At 57.3% G+C, this 16,357-nt stretch overlaps 1 protein-coding gene across 5 annotated transcripts in view; it reads right to left on the bottom strand.

Moving 5' to 3' along the window:
• Positions 1-1,240: 1,240 nt before the first annotated feature.
• The window catches only part of ANKS1A (ankyrin repeat and sterile alpha motif domain containing 1A), a 181,054-nt gene continuing 165,937 nt past the window's right edge, over positions 1,241-16,357 (bottom strand). For 2 of the 5 annotated variants that reach the window (XM_047101255.1, XM_047101256.1), the window contains 11 exons: positions 14,447-14,545; positions 13,480-13,632; positions 13,260-13,367; positions 11,400-11,564; positions 9,562-9,687; positions 9,265-9,336; positions 9,006-9,092; positions 8,277-8,414; positions 6,627-6,797; positions 5,516-5,613; positions 4,018-4,801 (listed from right to left, as the gene is read on the bottom strand). In XM_047101255.1, coding sequence (XP_046957211.1) covers positions 4,516-4,801; positions 5,516-5,613; positions 6,627-6,797; positions 8,277-8,414; positions 9,006-9,092; positions 9,265-9,336; positions 9,562-9,687; positions 11,400-11,564; positions 13,260-13,367; positions 13,480-13,632; positions 14,447-14,545 — 1,503 coding nt within the window. In that variant the 3' untranslated portion in view covers positions 4,018-4,515. The other 3 variants (XM_047101257.1, XM_047101259.1, XM_047101258.1) reach the window with 3 other exon arrangements.

The raw sequence follows: 16,357 nt of genomic DNA on the forward strand, positions 1-16,357 counted from the left end.
TTTTTAATTTTTTTCAACGTTTTTTATTTATTTTGGGACAGAGAGAGACAGAGCATGAACGGCGGAGGGGCAGAGAGAAAGGGAGACACAGAATCGGAAACAGGCTCCAGGCTCCGAGCCATCAGCCCAGAGCCTGACGCGGGGCTTGAACTCACGGACCGCGAGATGGTGACCTGGCTGAAGTCGGATGCTTAACCGACTGCGCCACCCAGGTGCCCCACATGTTTGTTTATTCTTGAGAGAGTGTGCGCGAGTCGGGGAGGGACAGAGAGAGGGAGAGACGGAATCTGAAGCAGGCTCCAGGCTCTGAGCTGTCAGTACAGAGCCCCACTCTGGGCTCAAACTCACAAAGCGTGAGTTCATGACCTGAGCCGAAGTCGGATGCTTAACCGACTGATCCACTCCGGCATCCCTGTGATTGTCTCTTTTAAAGCCTTTTGACAAATGGAGTATTTCACAGAAACTCTTTGCTAGGCGGCTTGGGTGCAAGCAGGCGTGGGACCAGGGGCTCCGAGGACGCCTGAAGCTACTGGACTAGATGGTCCTGAGGTCCTCTCCAGCTGGCCCTGGGAAGTACTGTCATCTTTCTGAGCCTCGGTTGCTTCAGAAAGGTGTGAGGGCTAACGAGATGGGTGCCTAGAAAGCTGCTAGCGGGGTCTGGAATATAGATGCTGTCAGCGAAGAGGTTATTAGTGCAGTGTGTGCCTTTCTAAACCCTCCCCTTTAAATACCAACCCAGGTGCTGGCCCCTCCTTCCCTGTCCCCAGCTCCGAAAGCAGTCCTCCTTTCCGACGCTCAAGGGACCATCCAGTATGGCTCGGGCCGGTAGCTAGTTTTTGTCTAAAACTAAGTTCCTTGAGGGAGACACGTCTGGTCCAGGGCTCAGGATCCTCCAACACGGTCTTGTACAGACATTCAATAAACGCTTGTGGGTTGACAGGCCCAGACAAGGACGCAGGAGCTGTGGCGATAACCAGAATGCGGCCCCTGCTTCAGAGAAGCTGTTCTAAGGAGGGAAGGTGAGTCACCGAGGCCTGGCAGCTCAACAGGGCCAACTACGACGGGTGATCCTTGGCAGCCTCCCGCTGAGGCATGCTAGCCGGAGCGGAATCCCCGCACCCACACAGTGGGATGCTTGACTCCCCCTCCCCCCCCCCCAGCTGGCGGACGGCCTGTGCTGCCCTGCCAGAAAACAATCAAGAAGCTTTCCAGTTCAAAAACTCCCCAAAAGTAAGGCTGGTTTCATGTTGCTTCTCCTTTATTAATTCAGTCTGTTCTAAGTTGTACAGTTATGAAAATAACAAAACCAAAGCTGGAAGCCCAGGGATATTTACACTCTCTCTCATGTAGTGAGGTCAGTCTATGTTGTTGCACAGATCGGTTATGTTTGGTACCACAAGATGTTCGTAATTCGGACAAAATCAGATTAACAATTATATGTACAGTAAAATAAAAGGGGAATTCATTCAAGTATCAAAATACAGAGACAAAGATTAAATAACATTTTTATTACAATTCAGTCCCATTGCCACACCATTAGCAACAACACTTTTGTGAACTGCATCTGACAGTCATTCTGCAGGTCTGGGCATTTCGGAAACAGACCGAGGTCAGACTAGCTTTCTAATGTTGTAACGACTGCAACTATGTTTGCTGCCTGCTCAGCCAGAAGCTTCTCAGGGACTCCCTCTAGAATCCGGTGCTAGAGACCAGAGAGGGATGTGGAGCATTTGCAAATGCAGAGCCTGTCAGGGGGTCCTACTGCTCAGAGCAGCCAGCCGGCGGCGAGAGGGAAAGAAGCAAGCAGAGAACCTGAGGCCGGTGCCAGGTACTGACTCCGTTTCCAGTCCTGCCTGAAAGGGCTCCTGCACAGCTCAGAAAACGCAGCGAGACTCAGAGAAGTGCAGAAGCAGGGGCTTTTCCGCTTGAAGCCTGTCCTTAAAGTTACACTATCCCTTTCTAGGGAAGGAAGAGTACCTGCCCCACAGGAAAAGTAAGAAGGAAAGAAAGATCCAGTCCCTACCCTTCTTGACTATTCAGAAAGAAACCGATCTCAGAACGAAACCCAGCGCCGGAGCAGACTAGCCAAGGCTTTCCAACATGACAACACCCTGAATAAATAAGGATATAGCAGCTTCAAGGGGAGGAAACACCTACAGAGAATTTAAAAACAAAAAGCTTGAGCAGCTCATCGTAGTGTCTACACAGTTTTCTTTTGGGGCCTCCCGCACGGGAGGCGCACTGGGGGAGGCCAGGCCGTCCGCGGGCGGAGGCGAGGGTGCCGGCACTAGCACGGCCCTCGGGTTTCCTCTGTCAGAGGCTCAAGGCCGGCAGGGGCGGGCGGGACATCGCACAGCGGCCGCGGATGGGAAGCTCACGGGCCTCGGAAGAAGTGGGAAGTGAAGCCAAGCGTCCGGGTGTTGAGGTCCTTGTTTAGTACCGGAAAGTGGGGTGTTACCCGCCTCTGCTCCAGAGAGGAGGGGACTGGCGGGGCCTGCGGTGGTAGGCAGAGAGCAAGTCAGCAGGAGGACAGGGCCAGGCTTTCCGTTTCTGGCCAACCGCAGGGGTTGTGAGTGTGCCCAAGAGCACTCTCCCCGCACAGAACCACCAGAGAATTTCAATTCACCACCTTCACTGGGAAAGAAGTGCCACCGAACCTGGAATGTTGGTCCTGGGAGCGGCCTGCACCGCGCCAGCAGAGCGTGAGGTCTGCTGAATCACCGGCGGGAGAAAAGGCTCCTCTCCGCTCCCTACTCTGGAAGGTACTGGGCAAGCAGCTGACCTGGCCCTGCCTCAGCCTCACAGGAAACACTCTGTCCCCCCTACCCCCCTCCCCATTCCCTTCGCCACTTGAGGAGCACAGAGCGACATTCCAAATTAAAAAGCAAAGCAAGCCAGCAGGAGGGCTTAAGTGGCAGTGCTGCACCAGGACCCCAGCCTGCCCTGAAGGCCACGCTGGGGGAGAATCAAGTTGACTGTCACCCAAGAAGGCTAAATATAGCCTTCTCCACACTTAGAGCCAGGGAAGAATCCAGCAGCTGAAATACAACAGTCGAACCAATAATTCAGAGAATCAAAGTGAGTCCTAATCACACAGACCCGATTAGACAAATCACAAATTGGCAGGTAGCAGTCTTAGCTGACCTACCCATTAATGCCCAAAACAAAGCTGCTGCTTCTCTCCAACTGAACTCAGGCAGTCTGAGGTCGCCAGAGAGCGTGTGGGCCGGTGCTCTGACCACCGCCAGGTCAGAGGCTGGGGAGCGGCCCAGAGCTCCGGGCGCTGGCTCAGACTTCGTGGCACCAGGGGCTGCTCGCTCAGCTCCGTCTGGCCCCTGGGCCTTCACATTTGGAACCCCAGAAACGGACTGGAAGTCTCTCCTTTTGCCGGGTACCCCTAAGGCTATGTTTTCACTGCTGAGGCTGTGTCCGGCTCTAGACGGGACAAGAAGTCGTGCAGTTCATAAGGAATGGCAACTAGCTTGGCTGGGTTTGAAAAGTGGACTCTAACAGACCTACTCAATTTTGCCCACTTGTGCCTGCTTTCAATTCACCCATGGGCCATTGCCTTCTCTTCACCCTACCGGACCACACCAAGGTCCCGTCCTGAGGACAGAAGCCTGGACAGACTGGCCTTTTAGCCAATCTCAGGTCCCCTGTCCTCTGGTCTGATGGCCATTTCTCTAAAGATTGGCAGTTTAACCTAGAGGTTTGAGCCAAGTCTTAAAAATTCATTTTATAGAAAATTTTTTTCTATTAAAAAACATCTTCTGGACAAGTCACTTCTTGACTCTCTGGAGTTCCAGTCTCATCTGCTCGAGGCCTGGAGTGCAGCTCGCTCTGTGAGACCTGGTGGTGGCAGGTCCAGGCCAAGCAGCCCTGAGGAGCTGCTACAGGCAGAGGCTGGGCCTGGGTCCTCAAAGCGCAGGTGACACGGCGGTGGTGGCGGCGGGAGCCTGTGCTCCCCACGTCTGTGTTTCCGCGGCACAGTTGGCTCCTTCGGTGGCTCAGCTTGGCAGAAGCAAACACAACGGGGGGAGGAGAGGGTTAACCAAAGGGGCCTGCACAAGGTGGAGGAAACTGAAAGGAAACATGGAAGCAGAGCAGAAGGTCCCTCACAGCCTCCCCTGAGCGCCCTCGTGGCTGTTCCGAGCGCCCGTGGCCCACGGCCGCCTCCGGCTCAGCACGTCTGCTCAGGAAGGCACAAGCACAGGCAGGCCGGCACAGGCACCCACCCCGGTTTATCGACTGGGGCTTCAGCTCTAAAATAATTGCTGTCGCCTCCTGGCTCCTCTACCGGACTATCCTACGTTTGCACTGCTTCCTCCCGGAACTGCTGCCTTCCCGTCTCCTGCCATCTGAGCTGATCTGCCCTCACCGGACAAGGCGGGGCTTCTTCACAGCCTCGGCTCCAGGATCCCAGCCGCTGCTGCTGAACAGACCGCACAGCCTACCCCCTCGGAGGAGTCGAGAGGCTGCGGGTGGCCGAACGGGGAAGGACCAGGTGACGGCTGACTAGCTCTGACCCCCACACTGTGGAGAAGTGTCAGCCCCTGGATGACAATGGGAGTGGCTCGGTCCAGGCCCCTGTCCTTGAGCGGCTCTGTTCTGTGAGGGAAGAAGGTGCACCGTGTGTGCAGGGCACAGGCCTCCCTCTTGCCGGGTCCTACAGAAAGGCCTTCCTCCTCGGTGAGCTAGACTCCAGGGCGGGCCTTGTGACTCACTGGTGAAGACACGAGGGGCCGACCACATATATGCCATCCCGTTCCTCGGAGCGGAAGACTCATCGGGACCCAGAGACCTGCCGAGGGAAGCCGGCCCGCGGGTGTTCAGATGCTCAGAGCTCCATGCTGTGGAGTCAGGCCTGTGCCCGAGGACCTTGGCCCTCACAGAACGCAGTCTGACAATAGTCAAGACACATCGCCGAGCTCAGGCTCTCACTGGAGGGAGACCAGCACCTTACGGCAGAGGAGAGAGGGACAGGGCCGCAGGCCAGCCGTGAGCGGAGTGCGAGGGGATTCTGGCACCAGGTGGTCACAGTGGTTGGTTGTGTCAGGAAAGGTGCAAAAGGACAGTTCGCTCCCGGCAGCGGCTCCCGGCTGTGGTTCAGCACGGAAGACAGGAGAGGAGGGCGGACGGAGCGCCCGGCCTAGTCAGAGGGTGCTGTCTGGACTCTGCTCGAAGACCGCCCGCCCCTCAGGATTCACAGTGCCTGCCCGCTGAGGCTTCCTGGGTGCTACAGGGCCCCCTGAGCCCTCCTGGTGCCCACCTCAAAGGCAACTCACCCCCTCCCCCACCAAGCTGTCCTCGCCCAAGGGGGGACTTCACAGTGTCCGGTGGTGTTGGGTACGAGCTGTGAGTGTGCAGGGTCTAGAGCTGCCGCCCGGGAGGAGAGCAGGGCCCACCGGGGGTGGGCAGCCGGAAGGAGAGCTGAGAAGAGCAGAGGTCGGATGGCAAGGCACAGTGAGACTAGTGGAGACAGGGGGTGGGCGGTTAGAAGATAGTGGTCTCATACTTGGTGCTGAGGCTCCGCTTAGAGTCTGGTTTAGGGTCCACAACCCAGGAGACACTGGCATGGGACTGGGCATCTGGGTCCGTGTCGGGCGGTTCCAGCTGCCAAGGAAGAAAGGTGAGGGGTCAGAGAGGGCGCGCTGTACCTGGCCGGGGGGCAACAGGGCCCAGCTGTCCTTCCTACCCGCCCGGGCCGTGCTGGCGTCGTGCCAGCATGAGGGACACGAGGGGCAGCCCCTGTTCTCCTCGAAGAGCAAGCTCCCTGGGGCTAGGGTGGCAGAAGCGGCACCCTCCCTGGAGCATCATGGGAGGGCCACCTCCAGGCCTCTTCAGGGACAACTTCTCCCATGGATTTCTCAGAGCTGCTCAGGTAAAGGAGCCTTGCCCGACCTGAGCATGAGGCTCGAAGCCCCAAATCTGTTGAGGGTGACAGGAAGGGGGGCGAGGGGCTGGGAAATTCCAAGCCTCAGGCCCCTCAGGTGGGACCAGAGAGCGCACCCTGGGCAAGACCACAATGGGCGCCCCATTGGAGCACCCCTCTGGAGAGAGGACACACAGAGAAACAGAGAGCTAAAGCACAGACAGGGATGGCGGGGGGGGGGTGGGGAGCTCAGGAAAGAATGTCACGCAGGCAGAGAGGGGGAGGTCACTAGTGTCTCAGAGAGCTCACGGTCACTTCGGGAAGACTGACACACAGACAGCAGGAGCTGTAAAGACCTTGACTCCAGGACTAACAGACGGCAGCGGTAGGTAAGAAGGACGATGGGTGGTGCAGGTGTGACAGTAACAACAGCGACTATCGGGGGGCAGCGGCACCTGGGGCGCAGAGCAAAGCAGACACAGACACAGGGTGATGTTACTGGGGGCTCGCTGCGGGCCACGCTCTCTGCAGCCCCACGCCGGCCACCGGCTGGGCCCTGGTGGTGCCTGGCAAGGGAGGGGACAGAAGCCCGTGGCGGGGGGACAGCTGTCCACCTCCCGTGAGAGGAAATAACGGTGCTTCCCCAAGGGGCCGGCCGGCTGGCCGCAGCGTGAGAAGACCCTCCTGGAGCCCCCTCCACCCAAGCCCTTGAATCCCGGGGAGGGGGGGTTCTTGGCGGCCGCGGCCCACGTACTGCTGACTTCCTCACGCCGACCCGAGGCTTAGGCACGGGTTTGGAAGACTTTGTTTCAACCGTCTCGGCAGCGGAGGCCCCCATCGGCCTGGACTTTTGGGCCTGCAGGGCCAGCTGGTAGGCCACTTCAAACGCCTGCCCCAGCGTCAGGATGATCTCGTAGGTCAGATTCTGGGAGGGGACGGAGCATGACTTTAGCACACGAGACTGAAGAGCCACCTCATCCGTTTGCTCGAACCCCTGCCCCGGCCTCACAGCCCTGAGCGCAGGTGACCCCTGAACAGGTTAGGGTTCGGCCAATTCAGAACATTGGGCTTGAAAACACAAATCTGTCCCAAAGTGACCGATAACGCTGGGGAACAATCTGAGCATCACACACGTCTTGTTTCCTCAAGCAGGACTTTGTAAACACTAGGGGACCAAGCCCGCACCCAGCTGGCCCGCCAGTCAGGCCCAGCCGCGCCGTCTCCACCCGGCGTCTCAGCTTTCCCCGGAGACCCTGGGGCCTGCCACCTCACCACCTGGCTGTGCCGCCCCGCACCCTCCTTGCACCCTGTCCCTCCATCCGGGTGTCTCTCTTTCCAGCTCTCTGCCTTCTTTTCCCCTGGCAAATGGGCCGCCGGGGGCGGCCAACTTCAGGTCCTTCTCAAGGTAGGATCCTGCTGTGACACCTATGTGTGCCTTAACCACTTAATATGAACAAAGCGGTGCCGGTGTTTTTATTATCTTTTCTAGTGTGTCACTGATAAAGTTTCTGAGTGTTGTGTCCCCAGTTCGATCCTCCCTGGTGTTTATTGTGTGACTTTATGTAGCATGTTGATTGTTAGAAGCACGTACGTTGTGTTACGGCAGAAATGACTGGATGTGGAAAATGTGAGCTACAGGGGAAGTGCCAGGAACTATGAGTATGGGGTAGATGAGCTCGCGTAACCTTCAAGACAACCCCATGAAGCCGGTCACATTATAGCCCCTTTTGGGATGAGGAGCCGGGGAGAGGGAACTTCTAAGACGGCACAGCCAGCAAGCGGCAGAGCCCCGAGTCTCATGCCGGGCTGGGAGCAAGCACTGAGGTCCCGGGGCTGAGGATGCCTAGCCGTCTGTGTTCCAGAAGCCACAGAGACTTGCGAACCAGAGAACCTTGCCCTCCCCAAGGACGGCAGGGATCTGGACAGAAGACAGGGGATGAGGAGAGGGCCGGGGGCCTTGTCTCCGGGCAGAGGGAGTCCCTGCTGCACTGCTGTCCCTGGGCCCCAGAGCCCAGCCTGGGCATGAATCTGGGAGAAGGAAGCCTACGGCCATGTCAGGAGGGCACTGCTGCCCCCAAGAGGGAGACAGAGGACGTTTCAGGGAGACTTCTGATAGAGGATAGGGTGGTGGGTTGACAAAGAGCCTGGGGGAGACCTTGGCTGACCTAAGAAACACCTGGGGAGAAGTGGGAAAAGCCTGGTCACTGGAACCCTGGATGCGCCTCTCATTCTGTGTGCTTCAGTCTCCTCACTGTATAAAAGGGACTGGACTGGATGGCTCCCGGGGCCTCATTCGGAACCAAAACGTTTGCTAAGTGTCACCCATGCACCAGGACAGCACTGCACTGAGGCCATCTGGATGCAGGCCCCCTCCGGCCGTGCCCAGGGCTGGGACTCCACCCACCACATCCACCGTGCTGAAAACATGGCAATAGTGGTGGCTGGTCTGCAGGTCCTTGGTGATGTAGGCAAAGGTACAGAGGTCCTCTGGGTCCTGGGCTGCACAGGAAATGTTCCGGATCTCATGCTCCGCGATGACGTTCTGCCGGGGGAAAGCAGGGTCTGGAATTCTCGGGCCCCCTGAGGCACACCTCAGCCCCTTTATGTCACCCACCTTTCTCCGTCCCTGCCCGGGGTGTAGCCGAATATGCCACTACTTCTCTCTCCGATTTGTTTGGTGGGGGTGGGGACAGTGTCTAACCTCGCCTGACTTAGGTTTAGAGGTTTCCATCTGTGATCACAGTAACCGAGGGAGTAAAATGTTCACATCTGACCACCAGCTCTCCAGCCCAAGGCGGGGGCAAGGCAGGGAGGGTATCAGGAGGGTGGGGTTCCAAGTGTGGGGTGTCGGGGGAGCCCTTTGCTCATGAAGAGAATCACACCGTGAAGGGCCCGTGAACAGGTAAAAGGCCCACAGGACCCATGCTGAGGAAGACAACAGTCGCCTGTCACAAGGGCAGGGTCCTGGGATCAGGATGTGTGGCAGCCGAGTGGCAAGCACTTGGGCGAGGTGGTAGCAATGAAGAGGAATAAACAGGGCTGGGGACACCCTAGGTATGACGCCCAGCTTATGGGGGGGTGAGGCATGGGGGGAGGGGTCCCGTCCCGCCAATAGTGTTTGTGAGAAGCACACCTTGTTGGAGGCATCGATGAACTTGACACCTTTGTACGTGATGGACAAAATGATGGTGGGGATCTTCTTCATGTGTTCGGTGGATTTCTATGCGAAACAAGGAGTTGTCCTGTGAATGTCCCTTCTCAAGGCCAAGCCCCTTGGATCCCGCAGGCCCCGGCCTCCCCCTGTACACAGTGTGGGAGGGCCCAGGTGGCTGCAAATTGATGCCTCCTATCCCAGCCGGCCCCCTCCCACCCCCACGCCCCGGACAACCTACCCGCATCTTGGCACAGGCGTCTTGGGTGGATTCTGTCCCTCGAAGATCTTTGATCAACATGGAGCCCAGATACTGAAGGAGCAGGCAGTAACCGGGCTTAGGAAGTCCTGTGTTATCATGCAGGGTGACCCAACCAATTTGGGACCAAGCCAAAGGGTTTCCTCTCCCAACTCCCTTCCCCCATCCTAGCTGGGAGGCCCCCCCCTTCTCCCTAGGTGCTGGGGGCGTCTGAGACGTACAGAACAGCACTGGAGCCCTGGTCCCGGCCAGGAGAGATGGGCAGCAGGGGCAACTCACATTAGCTTCATAACCGCAGGACTCGAAGATGAGTTTCTCCGGCTGGTGTTGCCAACTCTGCACAGGGGCATAGGGGGCGGCCAGGCTGGGGGGTCGAAGGGTCAGCTTGGCCTCGCGGTGTTCTTCCTGTAGAACACGCAGGGTCACAGGTCTGCTTGCCCACTCCAGAGGAACTCATGGGCTCTCTGCGAGCTCCAGCCCACCCAAGGGCAAAGAAGCCAGCTACAAGGGGTTCAAGAGCAGGTGGGGAGGGCAGGGGACAGACAAGCCATGCAGAGGCACTGTGGCGAAGGTGAGGCCCATCCCCGCCAGAGATGCAGGACCTGAGCCACCTGAGAGCAGGCTCAGTCAGGAAGGCTCTGAAGTGGAGACGGGAAATGACTAAAACCAGAGAGGAGAAAACAAGCACAAAGCATGAAGGATGGGGAGCAGGAGCCAGGTCCCTGGGAGCCTCACATCCAAGTCAGGGATCACCCCACGTGATTCTGGGGTGGGCAAGTATCCAGTGCTAGGGAGACCTTCTGTAGTGTTCCCTGAGGTGGAAGCTGGGGTGGGGGAGAGGGTAGGAGGCCACTGAAATCCAGGTGCTAGGTGACGGGGTCCTTCTAGCAGGGCACTGGTAGAAGTGGGGAGGCGGGAAGAAATTTAGGAAACATTTATGACCTCCATTCCCAGCACTGTGCAGAAAGAAGTCTCCTCATATGGAGCAACTAAAACTTTTGGACAACATGCTTTTCCAATCTCGTCAAAGTCATGGCTGTGCTGGTGAAAGGTGAAGGAAATCCGCAGGTGCTGGAGTGAAGTATGAGCAAGAGAAAAAAAGCAGGGACGGCCGGATGGCTCAGGCAGTTAAGTATCCGACTCAGGATTTCGGCTCAGGTCATGATCTCACTGTTCATGAGATCGAGCCCAATGTCGGGCTCTGTGTGACAGCACGGAGCCTGCTTGGGATTCTCCCTCTCTCCCTCTCTCTCTGCCCCTCCCTGCTGTGTGTTCTCGTTCTCTCTCTCTCTCTCTCTCTCTCTCTCTCCCCATAAAACCTTAAAAAAAAAAAAGGGAGAGAGGAAAAAGCAGTGAATTTCAAGTTCACCTTAGCGGTGGGGGGTGGGGGGGGTGGGAGGGGATGAGGGACACCTGTCAATCTTGTGACCAGCAGGCCAAGGTGGGGGATAAGAGACAAAGCCTGGAATCTGTGCAAGGCAGGAAGCCGGACAGGTGAGGCCTGAATACATCCGGGAGCCCTGAACGCGACGCCCTGTCAGACTCGAGCGAGGAGTGCAGGATGGGGCCAACCTAGGGCAAGGGCTTCAGGGCGGCCTAGGGCCCAGCAGCGGCTGGTGGGTCTGTGAGAGTAGATGGCACAGCCACATGTGTCTCCCAGCTGTGCCCGACACCGGGCTGCAGAAATGTAGCAGGAAGAACAGGGTCTGACCCAGGCTGCAGTTCTGCTGGGCAGGCAGGGTGCAGGGTGTGGAGATGAGGAGGGGAGAAAGCAGTTCTGGGGTACAGGCAGGACAAGCAAGAGGGGGCCAAGAAGCAGCCAAGAGGCGGAGAAACAGGGCCGGTAGCCTGAGGGGCTGGAAGGGAGAGGCTGTAGTCAAAGAGGAGACAGTGGATCTGAACTTCTGAGGCCACATTAGATACAGGAAAGGCCCTCGCAGTGACAGCTGACCACAGCCAGGCGGTCATAGCCGAGGAGTCTCGGGGCTGGACGCCAGACACAGGCTGGGTGGGGCTGAGGGGGAGGAGGCGGGGTCCTCCTCCTGCTGCTGACACTGGGACACGGGGGCAGTGGAGGGGTCTGGGGACTCCCGTTCACAGCTCCCCTCCTGCCCCACCTGGATTCTGAAGCGCTCTGCTCGAGAAGGTGCCGCAGGGTCATGAAGACTGTCGTGCCGCCTCCTGCCCGTGTCCCCAGGAGGCAGCAGCAGGTCAGCGGAGCGGCCAGTGCAGGAGTCATTCTGGCTCAGCGGGGATGATGTCTGGGAGAGCAAGTCCTGGCACTGCAGTGGAGAGAAACCCAGGTAAACCTTGGAACCCATCAGATCAGTCCCTAGACTGGAGGTGTCAGCCAGTCCTGGGGCTGGTTAGGGCCCTGCGTGGGCAGGTGTGCCCGTCAGAAAGGGCATTAAGCTAAGGACCAACACCAAGCAGGCACCAAACAGATGGCACACCGGGCCAGGAGCCGGTGGGGAACCTCGCCTCTGGGCCCAGCCCAGGTACAGTCGAACCAACCAAATTCTTCCCGGAGTCAAGAAGCCCTGGCGACAAGCAGGGCGGGCAAGCAGCCACCGGGGGCACCCCCAGTTCACTTGCGCCCTCCTTGGCCTGAAGCCACACGGAGAAAGGGATGGTTACGGGGCTGGGAAGCCACTTTGATATTCAGCAAAGATGGAATCATCGGTCACAATTCACTGAAGATCTCTGGGGCCCGTGGCCAAATCCAAAGCTCTTTTTGAGAAAATACACAGGCTGCCAGTCAACACTCTGAGGCCCTGTCTCCTCAGGTCTTCATGACTGAATGTCAGCTGTGCATTGGTTCCTCAGGCCGATCTCCTGTGTAACGCCCACGCCGTGAGGCTGCCGTCCATGGGCTGAGGCTTGGAGGGCCCTGCTCGGGGCCCAGTGCTCGTCAGGGACTCAGTCTCACAGGTCTGGGAACAGAGCCTGTCCCAGACCTCAGCGTGGGCCCTCAGGGTCTAACCTGCAGTCAGGGATTATCTGGCTTCAGCACAAAGCATCCATGAGGATTTTAAAACCACAAGTTCTCAGGACACCTGGGTGGCTCTCAGTTTTGGCTCAGGTCATGATCCTAGGGACATGGGATCGAGCTCTTTGTCAGGCACTGCTCTGAGTGTGGAGCCTGCTTGAGATTCTCTCTCTCGGCCCCTCTCCTGCTTGTGCTCACGTGGGCGTGCCCGCGAGCCCTTTCTTTCAGAGTAAACAAACATTTAAAAATAAATAAAATCAGGGGCGCCTGGGTGGCTCAGTCGGTTAAGTATCTGACTTCACCTCAGGTCATGATCTCACTGTTCATGAGTTCGAGCCGTTCATCGGGCTCTGTGCTGACAGCTCAGAGCCTGGAGCCTGCTTCAGATTCTGTGTCTCCCTCTCTCTCTGTCCTTCTTCCGCTTGTGCTCTCTCTCTCTCTCTCTCTCTCTCAAAATAAGTAAACATTAAAAACAATTTATTAAAAAAATAAATAAAACCATAGGTTCTCTAGCCCACCCTAGTGCAGGGATTTTCCTTCCAAAGACTTGGGGAGGGCACAGGTCCCGCTGTGGATTTCAAGCCTTGTTTCAGGTTCACGTCAGACTGCTGGAAAGGGGGCTCCTCCTGCCCCCTGCCTGCCCCACTGGCTCTGTCACCAGCAGCTGCTGGGATTTCGATATTTGCTTTGCTACTTTTTCTAACATTTTACTTTCTACATATATTTAAACAGAACCCTTTATTATAGGCCCCGTCAAGCTTCTGATGTAGATGGGAGGCATGTAATTGATAAATGACCAGCCCAACAACTCCTGCTCTGTGCTCCTTGGGCCCAGGGGCAGAACTGGTCCAACAACAAGAGGGGAAGGATCGTTCATTCCTCTACTATAGAGATCAGAGTGTCTCTAAAGAATCTCTCAAGAATTTTCTTTAATTCCTAGCAATATGAAGAACACCCACCGATCCCTTTCCGCCCCTCCCCAACTCACTCTCAGCTGGGAAAACCGCGGGGGCTTCTGGGGTGGCTCCTCATAGGGTCTGTCTGCGAGGGAGGCGATGATGCGCTTGCGATGGCCGAGCAGGTGGACTTTCAGGACCTGGGCAGGGGTGAGAGGAGGGGTCAGGCCACACCTGCGCCCGCAGCTCTCCTCCCAGCCCCAGGCCGCACCCTCGGGGGTCAGGCCCGGCCTGAGCAGAGGCTGCACTCACGTTGACAAGCTCCAGTTCCCAGAGGTTTTTCACAGTGTCAATGGAACTGTAGCCACTCGACAGGAAGGAATGGACGTAGTCCTGCAGACCGAGGGAGTCCAGCCAGGAGGGCACTGATGGGGGGCTGTTGCCGTCATAGCCCAGAGCTTTCACCTGTGGGGCAAGAAGGGGCAGTAGGACTGACATCTCAGCACTCATGAGACAAAAGTCCAGAGGACCAGAGTCTCCTCCCTTCACACAGCCCTTTGTACCACTGCTCTGGTCCCGGCTCCCCCATCTGGGGTCACCGGAGCATTCCAGGGTTGGGGAAGACGGCCCTAGTGGGTACAGCTCGATGGGAGAAAGGTTTGCAGGGGGGTTCCCACTGAGCTATGACAAGGTCACAGACTTGGTGGGACAACATGGTATGTTCCTGTGAAGTAGGCACTGGCCCCACTGCTGGGACTTGTTCATGCTTCCCCAGCTCTGGGTACCCTGGACTTAGCACCACCATAGTCGAGGGGGAGAGGCTTGGGCCTACCAGCCCCTGGCGCCCCCAGGGAAAAACTGCCTCCCCTGCCGCCCTGAGCACCTCTCTGCCTTTCCTGGGGAGGGGCTGACGTCAGGGGTCGGTGCAGGCTGGCCTGGTCTCCGGTGAGTCAGGAAAGACCCCAAGAGGCTCCAGGTGACAGGCCAAACCTGTGGGTACCAGCTCCTGTGCTGGGCAGGGGTCTGGAGCCTCCCCCCACAGCCTGTACCGGGTCCCCAACTGTCCTTAGTCTCTGCTGACTCTCCGGGCCCCGGGATTTGGCAAGAAAGTAAACAGGCCTCTGTGCCGCCCGCCGTGTCCCTCGGAATGAGAGACAGCCAGCCTGTGGCGATCTGCATGCCCTGGAGCCAAGCTCCTTCCCTATTCTGGGTCCAGGTGGCGTCGGGGACAGGGCCCTGTCTCGGCACAGGCCGAGGCCACCGAGCTGTCAGCGGTCACCTTGGGCAGGGACCGTGCCGCCTGGAGCAGCTTCCGCCGGTGCTGTGGGTCACTGATGCCAATCTCCCGCAGGTCTTGCTCTTCCATCACGTTAGGCCCCTGGAAGCAGAAGAGGTTCACGTGAGCGCCCTTGTGAACGGGTGGCTGACGGCAGCCTTGTGTGGCCCCTCCTCTAGCACGAGCGCTGAGAGGGACGGAGACCCCCGAGCTCCCCAGGGAGGCCGGGCCAGGCAGCAAGAGTCTTGTGTAGGCAGGAGTCCGAGGTGCACAGCACACAAGTCTGCCCAGACGGCCCACTCCCGCCCGAGCGGCCCCCCGGCGGGCTGGGCAGCGCCAGGGCTCCGAATGTGCACAGGGCAGTGACGCGGGCCACAGCCGAACCCGGGGCGGGGTCCGGCATGTCCAGGTCCAGGCACAGCCCTGGCCCCGGTCTGTGTCCACACGCTTCTCGGGGGCGGGTTCCACAACCATCCGAGGTGAAGGGCGGGTGGACCAGCCCAAGCTTCCTCACAGACATGCTTTCCTAACTCGAAGGCTGCGACAGCCACGTCAGGTGGTCAGCCAAGGAACCAGCCTCAACCCAGGGAGGAGAGGAGTGTCAAAGCGGAGAGATGTCAGAGAAAGTCTTCTGGCCCCGGGAGCTGGGGGGGTGCCAGAGTTGGGCCATGAACCTGACCCCTGACGGGGAGGAGAGGGAGGTCTGGCGCTCACTGTGCACTTGCCTGCTAGATGACAGGCCCCAGAGCTTGTGACCCGGACACACCAGTTCACACTCACGCCCCTGTGCGGTGGGTCCTTTTCATCCTCGTGTTAAGGATGCAGAAAAGGAGACGGGGAGGTCAGGAACTTGCCGAGGCCACACATCTGGCGGTGGGGCTAAGACCTGGCTGCTCCCTGTCCCCAACCTCTATGACGAGGCTTTATGCCTCACAGTAGCGTCACCAGGTAAGTTTTTTCAGATTATGATCCGTGAAAACTCACGCGTTCTGCCCCACCTTCAGCCATAGCACCCCGCCCCCCGCCCCCAACACAGAGGCAACTGGTACCACTTTTCTGGATGTCCCTCTGAGGCCAGTTTCCTTCTCTCACAAACGGAATTCTTGTACATCTTGTTCAACACCTTACTCTTACTACTTAATATACAGGCATACCTCAGAGATCTCATGTGTTTGGTTGCAGACCACAGCAATAAAGTGAGTAAAGTGAATTTTTTGGTTTCTCAGGGCATACCAAAGTTATGTTTACTATGCTATATTGTCTACTAAGTATACAATAGCATTATGTCTAAAAAACGTACATACCTTAATTACAAAGAACTGCTAAAAAAAATGTTAACCATCATCTGAGCTTTCAGTGAGTTACACTCACTGATCACAGATCACCATAAAATAATAATAAAGAAAAAATGTGGAATATTGCAAGAATTGCCAAAATATGACACAGACACACCAAGTGAGCAAATGCTGTTGGAAAAGTGGCTGACAGACTTGATCGACGCAGGGTTACCACAAACCTTCTTCCGTTTGTAAAAAATGCAGGATCTTCCAAGTGCAATAAAGCGGAGGTACGTTTTACAGGTATACAGGAGATTGCTTCACATCAGGATATTTAGACCTGCCTCTTTTTTTTTTTTTTTTAATTTTTTTTTTCAACGTTTATTTATTTTTGGGACAGAGAGAGACAGAGCATGAACGGGGAGGGTCAGAGAGAGGGAGACACAGAATCGGAAACAGGCTCCAGGCTCTGAGCTGTCAGCACAGAGCCCGACGCGGGGCTCGAACTCACATACCGCGAGATCGTGACCTGGCTGAAGTCGGACGCTTAACCGACTGCGCCACCCAGGCGCCCCTAGACCTGCCTCTTTTTTTAAAAGCCGCATGATCAAACAGGTTAGGGACATATTATAAATTA

Source organism: Lynx rufus, unplaced genomic scaffold, assembly GCF_022079265.1.
Source record: "Lynx rufus isolate CCGP_SWC_20201006 ecotype Redwood Valley unplaced genomic scaffold, mLynRuf1.p SCAF_6, whole genome shotgun sequence".
In the NCBI taxonomy this organism is placed as follows: domain Eukaryota; kingdom Metazoa; phylum Chordata; class Mammalia; order Carnivora; family Felidae; genus Lynx; species Lynx rufus.